Source organism: Oryzias latipes, chromosome 4 (assembly GCF_002234675.1).
Source record: "Oryzias latipes chromosome 4, ASM223467v1".
Classification (NCBI taxonomy): domain Eukaryota; kingdom Metazoa; phylum Chordata; class Actinopteri; order Beloniformes; family Adrianichthyidae; genus Oryzias; species Oryzias latipes.
This window is the reverse complement of record NC_019862.2, coordinates 5,870,579-5,883,493: the sequence shown is the minus strand read 5'-3', so window position 1 is coordinate 5,883,493 and position 12,915 is coordinate 5,870,579. Positions and strand designations below refer to the sequence as shown.

At 47.9% G+C, this 12,915-nt stretch overlaps 1 protein-coding gene across 1 annotated transcript; it reads left to right on the top strand.

Moving 5' to 3' along the window:
- The first annotated feature begins 6 nt into the window (after window positions 1–6).
- Window positions 7–10,169, top strand: LOC101158095 (microtubule-associated protein 1B-like). The gene is made up of 7 exons (XM_004067808.4): window positions 7–188; window positions 3,370–3,471; window positions 4,585–4,667; window positions 4,761–4,901; window positions 6,085–9,118; window positions 9,196–9,410; window positions 9,480–10,169. Exons 1-7 carry the CDS (start codon window positions 65–67, stop codon window positions 9,633–9,635), a joined length of 3,855 nt encoding a protein of 1,284 aa, XP_004067856.2. The 5' UTR covers window positions 7–64; the 3' UTR covers window positions 9,636–10,169.
- The last annotated feature ends 2,746 nt before the right edge of the window (window positions 10,170–12,915 follow it).

Genomic DNA, 12,915 nt, shown 5'->3' with positions numbered 1-12,915 from the left:
TCGCATCGCCGCAGTCCCGCCTCCGGTCCCAGCGCAGCCGGATGACGTCAGGAGTGGACAGTCCATGATGGCGGCGGAGCGGGGTGGCGGTCCCGGTTCTTCTGGGCCTGATTACTCGGTTCTGGTGGTGGTGGGAGCGCTGCAGACCGCCGACCTACTGGAGCGGCTGTTGAGGCAAGTGGAGGCAGGTGAGTGAATGCTAGACCACAGCAGAACCGAGCCACTGCCGAACTACACGGAGGAAGTCCGCAGGCCCTTCACAATAAAAGCCGACCCAACTAACTAAGTCCTCTGTTTAGTCCTACGCGAGAAACCACCCGAATGAGTACGTTTGAAAATACAGACACATACTTTATGAAAAAAAAAATCTAGTTATTCGTTATTGTTAACACGTCTGTTTTCTTTTTCTGAAGTGATTGCTTTGTTTCCTGTTCAGTTTAGACATGTCTTGTCAAGATGAAAGTCTTCTCACTGGTCTACTGCATAGATCTGGTATCTGATTCAACCCTGATAACATGCAAAACGCTGTGGTCAAAAAAACTTTATGGGCTGAATTATTTGGTTTACTCCACTTAATCCTTATTTTGAAATTCTGTTCCGCCGGATGTTGTTTTGGAAATGTTACGTTTTGCAAGAGGAAAGTTCCAATAATCCGGACACTTTAGTGAAAAAAGAATCACTTTTAATCAGACATCAAAACGTTCAAAATTTGCCTCTTAGTTTTGGGCGGGACTATTGACGTGGAGTAAGCCTGCCACCACTTCCCATCATCCATCTGTTTACACTCCCCTGTGTAGGTGACCCTCACACCCCTAACTTAATATTACCAGTGCAACAATAACAGTATTGGAGCTATCCAGTTGTACAGTTGTGATCCAGATTCCAGCTCAGACAGAGGAAAACAAAGACGGACATGGATCCATTTGTCTGACAGTGGATGCATCAGAATAGAACAGAGCAGTAGCTTTTTCAAACTTCTCATATGTGTTCTCCATCATGAGAAAATGTTGCAAGGACATGTTAAAAACACAAAAAAATACCATTTCATTGTACCAGATTGGCACAAGTCCAGTTTGTGTCAGGCAGACGTGGAACCGGACCGTTTCTACCAACACGGACACAAACTTCAGATGAGAAGGTTGTTGAGGCTCCATCACACAGAGGAAGTTGAACTGCGACACATCAGCAACTTCCTGTTTGCTGAGGAAGTGGCTCATCTGCTATAGATAGGAAAAACTAAGCTGGTGTCCGTCTGACTGAAACGGATTGATCGGAACAGCGTGAGCAGTTTATTTTCAACTTTCTTAACTGCTTTGTTGCTTTGAGACTCAGCAGCATCATCATCATCATCATCATCATCATCATCATCATCGACTTCATGGTCTGCATTTAGAAACTTCTCTCTTTTGTGATAGAGGTACGACTCTCACTGACCGTTGCATCGCTCCGACTGTGCATCAGCGTACGACCCCTGATCTGCCAGGAAGTGAGGACATCTCAGAGCCTCTGCAGTGGTTTTGGACAAAAAGCTGGCTTCTGTGTTTAATCTGAAAAGTTTGACCCGTGGGTTGTGTGTGTTTGTGTGTGGGGTTGGATCTTCTCATTGTGGTTCTTGAATTGTATCAAGCATTTTGGGTCATCCAATCACGGCTTACTGGCAGAGGGGAGACGGGTATTGGAGACGGAGGCTGATGGTAGATCAGGCAGATCTGTGCCGTGGTGTTAGCCATCAATCCTGAATTTGTCTGCAGTGAATTCAGAGGAAGACCTCTGCCTGAAAGAGACTCCTTCCTTATTTCGTTTTCACGTTGCAGACTTCACATTTTAGTTTTCAACCACATTGCTGAGCTCATACATTTCTCAAAATCTCCCTGATGACTTCTGGTTCTCAAGAAAAACTTATCAAAGCTCTAAAAGTGACTTAAACCAGAACCTCTTAGAAACACTTTTGAAATTTGGCTGAATAAAAATAGATTTGTGGGTCATGTGATCACATCAGAGCTGCTCAGCTCTACCTTCTGCTTCTGAATGTCAGTAGACCTCCGTAAAAATGGCAGATTTGACCCTGAAGCGTTTTTTGACCTTTGTTCAAATCCCAACAAGCTGTAGTGTTTTCCTGCGAAAACACTACAGCTTCAGCTTCAGCTTCCTGTCTGCAACAAAGTTGCAGTCAGAGTGTAGAAATGTGGATGTTTTGTTCAAGTTTGACATTAGATTGTTGTGTTGTTGGGGGTCATAGATTGCAAGTAAAAAATACTGTCAACAGACCAGAAACACATGCGTGTGTGCTTAAGCGTCATCTTCCTGTCTGCGCACAGAAATGAACACATCAAAAGCTAAAGCATGGTTGTAAAATGTGTTTTTATGATGCTTACGTCAACATTGGGAGTTGGGTCATCTAGACCCACTAGACAGTGCTCTGAACCTTTTTTCTTCAATGATTTGTGATCTTCACTGGTGTCCATGGATTACATGAAATCTTTCCACCTTTATCCACCTTTGTCATGGTAGGGAGAACACGTCAATGTAAGGGTGGGGTCATCTAAGATAGCACAAGGGTTAACGTTTCTCTAATACTCATAGCTGCAAACCATTGCGAGGCCTCTTTCTGTCCAGCCTCCTTTCATCTGGTCTGGTTTGATTTCACACGGCGCTTTAATCACACATTTCCCCCGACTGAAGCAAACAAAGCGTCAATTCTCCACCAAAGCGCTGAACAAAAGGAGTGAAAGGTCAAATCACATGATTGTTTTAATTGATTCAGTCTTGATCATTCTATGAAGGCCAGATGAGCTCAACTTTATTTTGAGGAAACAAAGAGCGTCAGTGGAGAGGAAAAATGGAAGATGTGGAAGCAGCAGAAGAACCAAACTCAGCGAGGCTTCCTGTTTGCTAAGAGGGCAGCAAGAGACTGACAAAAAGGAACAAAGTCAGATATATTAAGTTATAGCAGTAACACAGACCTATAGAGCTCTGGTCTTCTTAACAACGGCATCTGTGTGTATTTGTCTCTGCTGCGGTTCACTTCACTGTGAATCCAGAGGGACTTTCAGTCAACCAGAGAAACCAAACCAGGACTTTTCAATTCAAGAACTGCCCACCTCTGTCCAATCACAGGCCAGATGTGTACTTTTCCAGTGCTGGACTGGAAGCAGCTGTAGAGGCTCATGGCCTTCCATCCATTTTCCAAACCCACTTAATCCCTTTCAGGGCTGCTGGAGCCTATCCCCACCACTTTCAGGCGAGGGCTGGACAGACCCCTGGTTGGTCGGTCCATTCCAGGGCGTCTGTGTCTTCAATCCAAAACAATTCAGGGGTCTGAACAGTAACTTGTGTTGTTGTGTTGATCAGGCTGTGTTTGTGTTGCAGGTGTGCGTTGTTGGCCCGTTGATCTGAATGTTTCTGTTCTGGATCAGCAGCTGAAGCTCTTCGTGTCCAGACATTCGGCGCTCCTGTCAGCAGATGTTACAGGTGAGAACTGAAGTTCTTCACATCTGCAGGGTTTCGGTTCGGCACATAAGAGACCTGGACTGAGTTTGAAATTATCCATAGAAAAGGGTTCCGGCTCCGACCAAACAAAGTCAATTCAGTCGCCATTTTTTTTTGCCAAACAGACTTCGCCATGTCTGGACAAGATGACTTCAGTCTGAGTCACGGTTTCTATGACAACCACTCTCGTCAATCAGGAGTGAACGTGTCGTAAAGCCACACCCCTACCATTGAAAGTGGGGTCGATGAAATCTGTCAAATGTTTTTAGCTTTCAACGAGAGACCACCTACTTTTCTTGAGGCATCTGATTGGTCAGTTTATAACTGGCACTACGGCAAAAATGCCATGATCATGAAATATGATTAACAAGAACACGTTAAAAATGGTTATAGCTGAATAACAGCTGTTTATTTCTCTGTAGAAGTTTGTGGCATTTTGGAGCCACCTTGGAGCCAGCGGGTACTTCCTGTTTGGAACAGCAGGGGGGAGGAGTCACTAAGTCCAGTTCTCATATACAGTCAATGGTTTTGCTCACCCTCTCTAGAGGATCTGAGGGCTTTAGAACCTCCTCTGTTCACCTGTAGATCAGTGATGCAGATCTTTCATAGATTTCCCAAGAACCTTCTAGCAATAGTGGATATTTTCTAAAGGCAGCTTTAGTCAACTTCACAGAGCTTCAGAGAACGCGTGTGTGCGCCTGTGTGTTTGTTAGTGTGTTTTTTTTTTTGTCACAGACAGCTGGTTGTGTGGATTCTGTCAGCTGAGACTCTGCTGATCAGCCCGCATGAACACATGTTGGGTTTTTCCTGATATTTCCTGGGGATGGAGGGATTCTTTAATTTGTGACCCCCCCCCCACACACACACACAATCTACACACAGACTTACATCAAAAGGATTCTTGATCACATTCAAACTCGATAAGGCAACAAACAGGGAGCTTTGCTTCCACTTATGACCCAGTCTGGACTGAAGATTTTGCAGGCTGTCCCCCCCCACCCCCACCCCCACACACACACCACCACCTCTGCTGCCCTGAAGGGGTGGTTACTTTCTCCTGATGGTCACGGCTGCCTGTGGCGTTTGCTCCTGCAGGCCAGCGGACTCTGCAGCACAGCGGGGACGTCCTGGACACGCAGATCGTGGTGAATCCCGCTCACAGCTTCGTCTGCTCAGAGGTGAGAGACGGAACGCTTGACGCCACGAGCATCAAGAGTCTGAGGTCACTTCCTGGGCGTCTCACGGCTGCTTGTGTGTCTGTGCGCCCTCAGGTGCGGCGCCTGGTTTGCAGCCCGTCCCGACACAAACTGCTGGTTCTGGCCGGTCAGTGCTTGGAGGTCAGCGGCGATATCGTGTTGCAGCAGGGCAGCTTCTCCTTTAACGACTTCATCCACATTTTTGCTGACGAGGAGGTAAGTTCCAAAATCCAGGCCGCTGCTCTGATCAGCCCAAGCCTGGAGGCATGTCCTCCCCCCTGAACTGTGAGATCGGGCCCCCCAGGATCATCACTTTGGGGGTCAGATTCAGCACACTCAGGCTCCTTTAAAACCCACCAGGTGCTCCGATGCGATTAGGTGAACCGCTCCGAGGTTACAGACGGCGTCCAGAGGGCGGTCCAGCGAACTGTGGCGCTGTACGGATCTGCTTTGATCGTTGGGGCGTTTTTCAAAACTATGGTGTCAAGTTATGTGACACCTCATGCTGGAAAACATGTCAGCGTAAAACCACGTTACAAACCAAACATCAAACTGCTTTTTTATGAATCAACTAAACTCTGATGATGGTGATCTCACTCGTGTTGATTGCTGTGAGGAGGTCTTTAATGCTAACCTGCAGTGGAGCTCAAACCATTGAGATTTGTTTCTCACGTTTCCGAGCTTCATAATTTGATGTACTTTTTCCCCGGTCTGACGCCAAATCCATTGGAAGGCTACACTGCTAAACACCATCTTTAGCTGTTATTTCTGTTAGAACTGAGAGAACTCATGAGCCATGTCGGCACAAAGAATCGAGGATATAAACGCTGTCTGATTGGTTAGACTGATGACGTACATGATGAAGCCTTTAGGAATGATTGGCGGGGACCGTTTTAAGGCAGGCGTGTCATAATCCAGCGTCCAGCATGTTTTCCAACCCACCTGCTATTGAAGCTCTTTATTGGCTTGACACGCCTGATCCAGGTAATCAACAGCAGATGAGGCAGGGTTTCAGGAAAACCAGCAGGAGGCCGGCCCCCGAGGCCCGCAGTTTGACACCCCCGGTTTAAGGGGTTGGTCTTTTTACCAGACTGAGAGTTATCGCCTAAAGTTGCAGCTAAATGGTGGTAGAGCCATTCTTATCAAAGTGTCTTGAATAGAAATCACAAATAAAAAGTATTTTATGCTCTCTCATATTCCTAACTACTCCGTGTGAAACCTGGTTCTGTTTGGATGAAAACTGAGCTGATATCCTGGCGATGGTAAATGTTTTTAAACCAACTTTCCACAGCCCCTTATGTTATTGTCTCCTCTTTCCTTGTTTGTTGTCGTGAACTGTTGTGTGGGTTGAGCTGCTCTGTGGGGGATCAAACGCACTGTAATACCTCTTTGTTGGCAGGTGGGGGAGCTGCTGAGCTCTGCAGACCCATCCAGAAAGGCCACCCTCACTCTCAGCGGTCCAGAGTTTGGTCTTTGGACAGATTCCGCCCTGCGCAGAAACAACTTGCAGGATTTCATAAGCATCCAGATCAACCCGCCCCCCTCCCTCCCAGAGATGGAAGGTCTGCAAGAGTTCACGGAATATCTGTCTGAGTCCCTGGAGCCCCAGTCTCCCTTCGACCTTCTGGAGCCCCCCAGCACCGTTGGATTCCTGAAACTCTCTCGACCCTGCTGCTACATCTTCCCTGGAGGAAGAGGCGACTCTGCCTTCTTTGCTGTAAACGGTTTTAACATCCTGGTGAATGGCGGTTCGGATCCACGCTCCTGCTTCTGGAAGCTTGTCCGGCACCTGGACAGAATCGACTCCGTGCTCCTGACTCACGTGGGCGTGGACAATCTGCCCGGGGTGAACAACCTGCTGCTGAGGAAGGTCCATGAGAAAGATCTGGAAGCTGCTGGATCTCACACCGAGGAGGACTGGATGAAAAACCTGATCTCCCCTGAGGTCGGTGTGGTTTTCCTCAACGCCTCAGAGAGTCTAGAGTCCATCCAGCCGGATCTCCACCAGCTGAGAAGTTGTGACCAGGCAGCGTTGACTCTGCAGCTTCTGAAGAGACTGTCAATCAAACCCGAACCACTGAGTCGGCCCGACAGACCAAGCGCCGATGCTGTGGTCTTGTTTCAGAAAATGGGGGTCGGCCGCCTGGAGCTGTACGTGCTGAACCCCGTCAGCGGCAGTAAAGAGCTTGAAGCCTTCATGCAGCTTTGGCCAAACAGTGGCTCCAATGCCTCAGAGCTTCCTCTATCGTGCCTTGTTTCCATGTGTGCTTTGTTGGTCTGGCACCCATTCTGTCCTCAGGAGAAGATTGTCCGGGTTCTTTTTCCCGGGTGCACGCCCCAGGCCAAAATTCTGGAAGGACTTGAAAAAGTCAAACATCTGGAATTCCTTAAATACCCCTCTGTGTGCCTGAAGGACCTAGAAGCCTTCAAATCCGAGAGGCAGCTAAAGCACGCAGGGAGCCGGGAAAGCCTTAAGTCCTCGTCCAAGGACGTCAGACCAGGCAGTGCCTTACAGAAAGAAAAACCCGGGCGAGTGGAGGCCATTAAGCAAGACGCCAAAGGAAAGGCCAGGGCGGTTCACGAAAATGCAACGAAGGAAAGACTGGATGCAGAAGTAAAGCCCAAAACAAAAGATGCAGATGTTAAATCCAAGCCTGCAAAACCTGCTGAAAAGCTTCCTCCAAACAAAAATGTCCCTAAAGACATGAAGAAGGATGAGAAAAGCCCCCTCCCCGCTGTAAAGAAGGAGGAGGTCAGAGAGAAGAAGAAAGAAAACTCCAAAAAAGAACTCCTAAACACAAAACCAAAGAAAGAACTCAAATCCGAACCAAAGAAAGAGACCAAAAAAGATGTGAAAGCAGAGGAGAAGAAACCCCCAAAGTCAGCTGGGAAAGAAGTGAAAAGACCCACGAGCACCGAGCTGAAGAGGGGTTCAAGCAGAACTGGGATCGTGAAGAAGGACACTCCTCTTCCAAAGAAAGACATTTCCAACAAAGCAACTAAAACAAAGTCGGACTCAAAGGAGCAGGATTCGTCTAAAGCATCAGCGCCGGAGAACCCGGCAGGTGGGTTTGATAGAGTGGAGGATGAGTCTGGGCAGAACCTAAAGGTCCAGGCCAACGGCAACCAGCTGCCAGCAGCTGAGAGTCCAGAGAGGTTCCAGTCTGCCTCTTCAGCTCTCACTAAAACCCCAAAGGGTGATCTTAGTGTAAACTTTGACCTTACTCCACATCAGCCAGCAGAGGGACCACAAGCCAGGGGAGATGCTAGTCCGAGCTCAGAAGACAAAGACTCTGCTCCCAACAGTGCTGGACACACCCCGTTCCATCAGTCCTCTGCGGACGACTTCCAGGGTTTTGGGGAAGACAGCAGCTTTGACGCTAGAGGCTCCAGTCTGGGATTTGAGGATTACAACCAGGCCGGTTCCTGTAGGACCTCAGACCTGAGCTCCCTGAGGGAGGGTCCAGAAAACTCCACATCTTCTCACGAGAAGCAGTCCACCCTTCTCACGCTGAGCCCTCTCAGGGACATGATGCCGGACTCCTCTCCCACCATGACGTCGATGCCGGCGGAAGTCGGCTCGCCTCACTCCACAGAAGTTGACGAGTCTCTCTCTGCTTCTTCGGAACAAGCGGTGGCGCCCCCCTTCTACACCAACGGGCACACCAGCGACCCGGACTGCAGCGGGGACGGGGCTCCCCCTCTCAAGTCTGCCCTCAAGAGGTGCTGCGGTAATAGCTCAGAGGAGCATATCCACGGGGTTTCGGACCTGACCTCCGGTGTCCCACATGACGTTGACCTGTGCCTGGTGTCCCCATGCGAGTTCCACCATCCCAGAACTGAGAGCCAGCAGCAGTACGTGAGTCCGGGCCTGGCCGCGGGCCTCTCCCCGGAGCCGTCGCACGACAACAACTCCCACGAGCAGAGCAGCAGCGACGCCCCTTCAGCTGACAGCCAAGAAACCCCGCCCACATCTGTTAGCGAGTCCCTCCCGACAGCAACAGACTCAGACGTCCCCCCGGCCTCAGAAGACTGTCCCTCCACCACCGCAGATTTGGAGTCTGACGACGACTCCAGTAGCTTCTTCCATCCTGGTCAGTCACTTGACAATTCCAGTTCAGTCTCCCACTCAAGGGCGGGGCAGCTTTCCTCCCACAACCCCCCGCCAGCCCCGCTCAAAGACCTGCCCCCGCTACCTCCCCAGCCCAGAGCCTGTATGACGGACCCCGAGGCGGACAAGAGCCTGAAGGCCCCGGCTGGCAGAAAGAAACCCCTGCAGAGGACTGCCTCAGGGGGGTCTTCGGTCCAGAGCAGCAGATCCAGGGCCAGTTCCTCCCTCGGGGGGAAGACGGCCCCCGCCCTCGACACCAGGTCCTCATCTCGCAATTTGCTCGGGGGACCTAGAGGTGGACCTGCAAAACCAGCATCCACCGGTGAGATTTAGTTTGAAATCCCTACCTGCATTTTGCCCCCCCTCCCCCCCCCTGAAATAAGTTCTTTTGAGTTCCAGGTTCCAGGGCTGCTGGTTCTGAGGGTTCTGTTGCGTACGTGGACCTAGCCTACCTGCCGTCATCCAGTGCTTCCTCTACTGTGGACTCAGACTTCTTCAGTCGCCTGCGCTCCTCCTACTACATCATAAGCGGAGAGGATCCTGCAAAGGAAGCGTCCATGAGGAGCATCCTGGACGCCCTGCTGGAGGCAAAGGGCAGCTGGCCCGACGTTCAGGTGGGTAGAACCGGCCTTACTTTCCTACCGTCTTCCAGCCGGATTCCTCATAATCTCCTTGACACTCAGGTGACCCTCATCCCGACCTTTGACTCGCTGGCGATGCACGAGTGGTACCAGGAGTCACACGAGCAGCAGAGGCAGCTGCTGGTCACCGTGCTGGGCAGCAACAGCACTGTGGCCATGCAGGAGGAAACCTTCCCAGCATGCAAAGTGGAGTTCTGAGCCCAAGCCCCACCCAGCTGCCCTCTGACCTCCTGCAGGGGGAGGGGTTTCTCTATTTAGTGAGCATGCTTCATTAGAAACCTTGAATTCTCCCCTCGCCTGTGTGACATCATAGTGCCTTCAGGATCCACACCTTCAGCTCACCTGAAGCAAAGGTACAAACCCTTCCACGACTGATCCTGACCATCGATGGACCGACTGAAACATTCAGACAGAAACACCTGGTGACAGACAGGTGTGTTCTGCAGCACGCATCCTTTAGCCTGACAGCTATCTCTGCAATCAGTTTCAGGGCAGAAGTATTTTGTTTTATTTTATTTTAACGTAGTTTTAAATGTGAATTTTATTATTAGTCCAGGTTTGAGTCAATAATTACCTCTTGATGAAGCTTCCGCTTTAATGACGTCAGTCAAGCTTGCAAAAAAAAACCTCCAAGCCAGTTCACCGTCTCCACAACGGTGACTCCGCCCCCCCCAGAATAATTTGAAGACGCCATCAAAAGTTCCTGCCAAACCAGACAGTATTTCCTAAAAACACAGTGAAACGGACATTTGCTCTTGACCGGTGTTTGCATCACATCGCCATAGCAACCACAGAGAGGCCAGTCCTGTCCGCCGGTCTGAACCCGAGCGTTCTTTCGCCGTCCAGGTTCATAGATTTGCATTCTGATCAAACACTACCCATGATGCTTTGTGGCGCTAAAACCACAGCTCCGGGATGCTTTTCAGGACCTTTTCAATCAGTTCCCGAGTGATCGGGTCATCTTCACAACCTCTGGGAATATGCCGAGCATCGTCCATTCAAACAGGCGTGTCCGTGGATTTCAGTGCACGACAGCTTGTGTTCAACTGCAGTCAGTATGAAGAAATCTTACTGAAAAAAATCATCGGTAAAGATTCAGGGGACAATTTTTAGTTTAGAAACTTGCTTGAATTTTGTTTAAAAGCTTAAATACACCCGAAAACAAAACAGAGAAGCGAAAAGCTGCGGCTGAACTTAAGAATGGTTTTGTTTATCCTGCATCCAAAAAAATCTGACTGCTCATAATTTCCTAAATTTTCTCCTAAAATAAATAGCTACTAAATTAAGCAGCTGTTGAAACAGTTAAAAACAGATTAATTTAAATAAGTAATTTAACAAAATGTTGAATTTTTCTTTATTTTGAAAGAAAATAAGGTGAAGCAGTTTCATTTAATTCTGCAGGTGAATTGGGGGGGGGGGGGGGGGGAATGCACGGCAGCAGCAAAGCAGCTAAATGGAATAAAGTAATGCTCTCTTTGCTTAACTAAATATTAAATTACGTAAAAAAGATTTAGAACACAAGAGCTGAAGACTGCTAAAAACAAGCCTGACTTTTTGGAAAAGAAAATGTTCACAGCTGAAAAGAAAACACTTTAAAAAAAATCAAAGAATGTTATTCAGCAGAAAAGAAAGCAAACAAAACTGAGAATTGTTCATGCTTAAAATAGCTAAATTTGTGTTTAAACAACTGAAAAGAAAATTAATAATATGACAAGTAATAATTGGCTTGGAAAAAGGAGACTTCACTATGGTAGAGTAACAGTAGAACATAAATGACTGAAAAAGGAGAACAAATGATATGTGCTATAAACATGCAGAGAGAAGTTCAGGAAGGTGAAAACAGAACGATTATTGAGTTTTGTCAGGAAAGAAAGGTCCAGTGATGCAAGAATTTATGAAAGGAGGTTATCAGAGGCTAAAATGGGATGAAAAGGGGGGGCAGATGTGTTCTCTCAGAGATCCACCGTGGAGTTAAAGGTTTGGTTTAGGGGGACTCTGGAAAGTAAAAACCTGGAAGGGGTACAGGAAGTTTGAGGTTTGACTCTTTAGTCTGAGCGCCTCCTCCTCATGGGACATTTCAGTTGTGCTGTGGTTTATTTTTTTAGAAAGCAGAGTATCTTCAGGTTGCTGCCTCACGAGGCTCCAAACTGATGTTGATGCTGCAGGCAATGCATGCTGGGAGTCGTAGTCTTGTTGGAGCTTTTAAAGCTGCAGGACCAATCATTTCAAGGTATTTATTATTGTATTCACTTCTTCCAAAGTGTCCTTCTAAAACCCAACTGTTCCAACCACTTCAAGATGGAGAACGGTAAATCTAAATGACATGCAAGCACCTGCACTTCCTAAATCTGATGTGGTGTCTTCCAGACGTGCAGTTACAGCCGTCTCCCCACATTCTGTTGGGCTTTGAAACACAAACCGTTCGAAGCAGCTCAACGTTCTGAACGCTGAGAGGCTTCAGGATTCCAGAGCTCAAATGTTTTTCTGAGCCACATTACGACACACAGATACACAAAACACACGTGTATGCAACACTAATGACACCCTTTCAAAATAAAAAGCACTTGTTCAACAACTTGTCTTCATTTTGACGTTCTTGCATGGGGTTGTTGGGAGTCAGATCCACACAGGACACTTGGTCCAACAGAGCAGAACCAGGTAGGACTAGAACAAACAAATCCTGCTCCAAGTAAAAGCAGGAAGAAATAGGTTAGAATCCAATGTTTTCAGTTCCCAGTCTGAAACATTGTGATTGGTGAGTAAAGACTTGCAGATCCTAAACTGACCACTAGGGACCAGACCTAAAAGACAGTCCTGTAATGTGCAGTGTAACCCCTTGTGCTATCCTAGGCATTTTAACGTTGGGAGTTGGGTCATCTAGACCCACTAGACAGTGTTCTGAACCTTTTTTCTTCAATGATTTGTGATCTTCACTGGTGTCCATGGATTACATGAAATCTTTCCACCTTTATCCACCTTTGTCATGGTAGGGAGAACACGTCAATGTAAGGTTGGGGTCATGAGATAGCACAAGGGTTAATGTATAATGTACAGATTAGGCCACTCTCATCACGTATATTTGGTATAGAGGTCCATCTTGCATTTGCCCCACAACAGAACCAGTCCAGCAGCAGGCGCTGTTGTCTGGAGTCTAAGTCCATCTGTTCACTGCAGATTCTGAGAAGCAAAGGGTAACTCTGAACATAAGGGGGATCTCCATGAAGGTATCCGAAAAGCTCTCAAAAAAAGCCCAATCTTTTTGGAAAATGATAAGACAGTCTGTGTTGTCTTTGCAAAAGAACCTCACCCAGTAAAAGACCCCAAATGAGAACTTGAATCCCCCAGAGGCAGAGGCCAAAATTTCTACTCAGTCCTTCCCATGGTGGATAAGTTTAGATGGTTAACCCTTGTGCTATCTTAGATGACCCCACCCTTACATTGTCGTGTGGACAGGCCCCGGCCTTTGAGATATGTATTC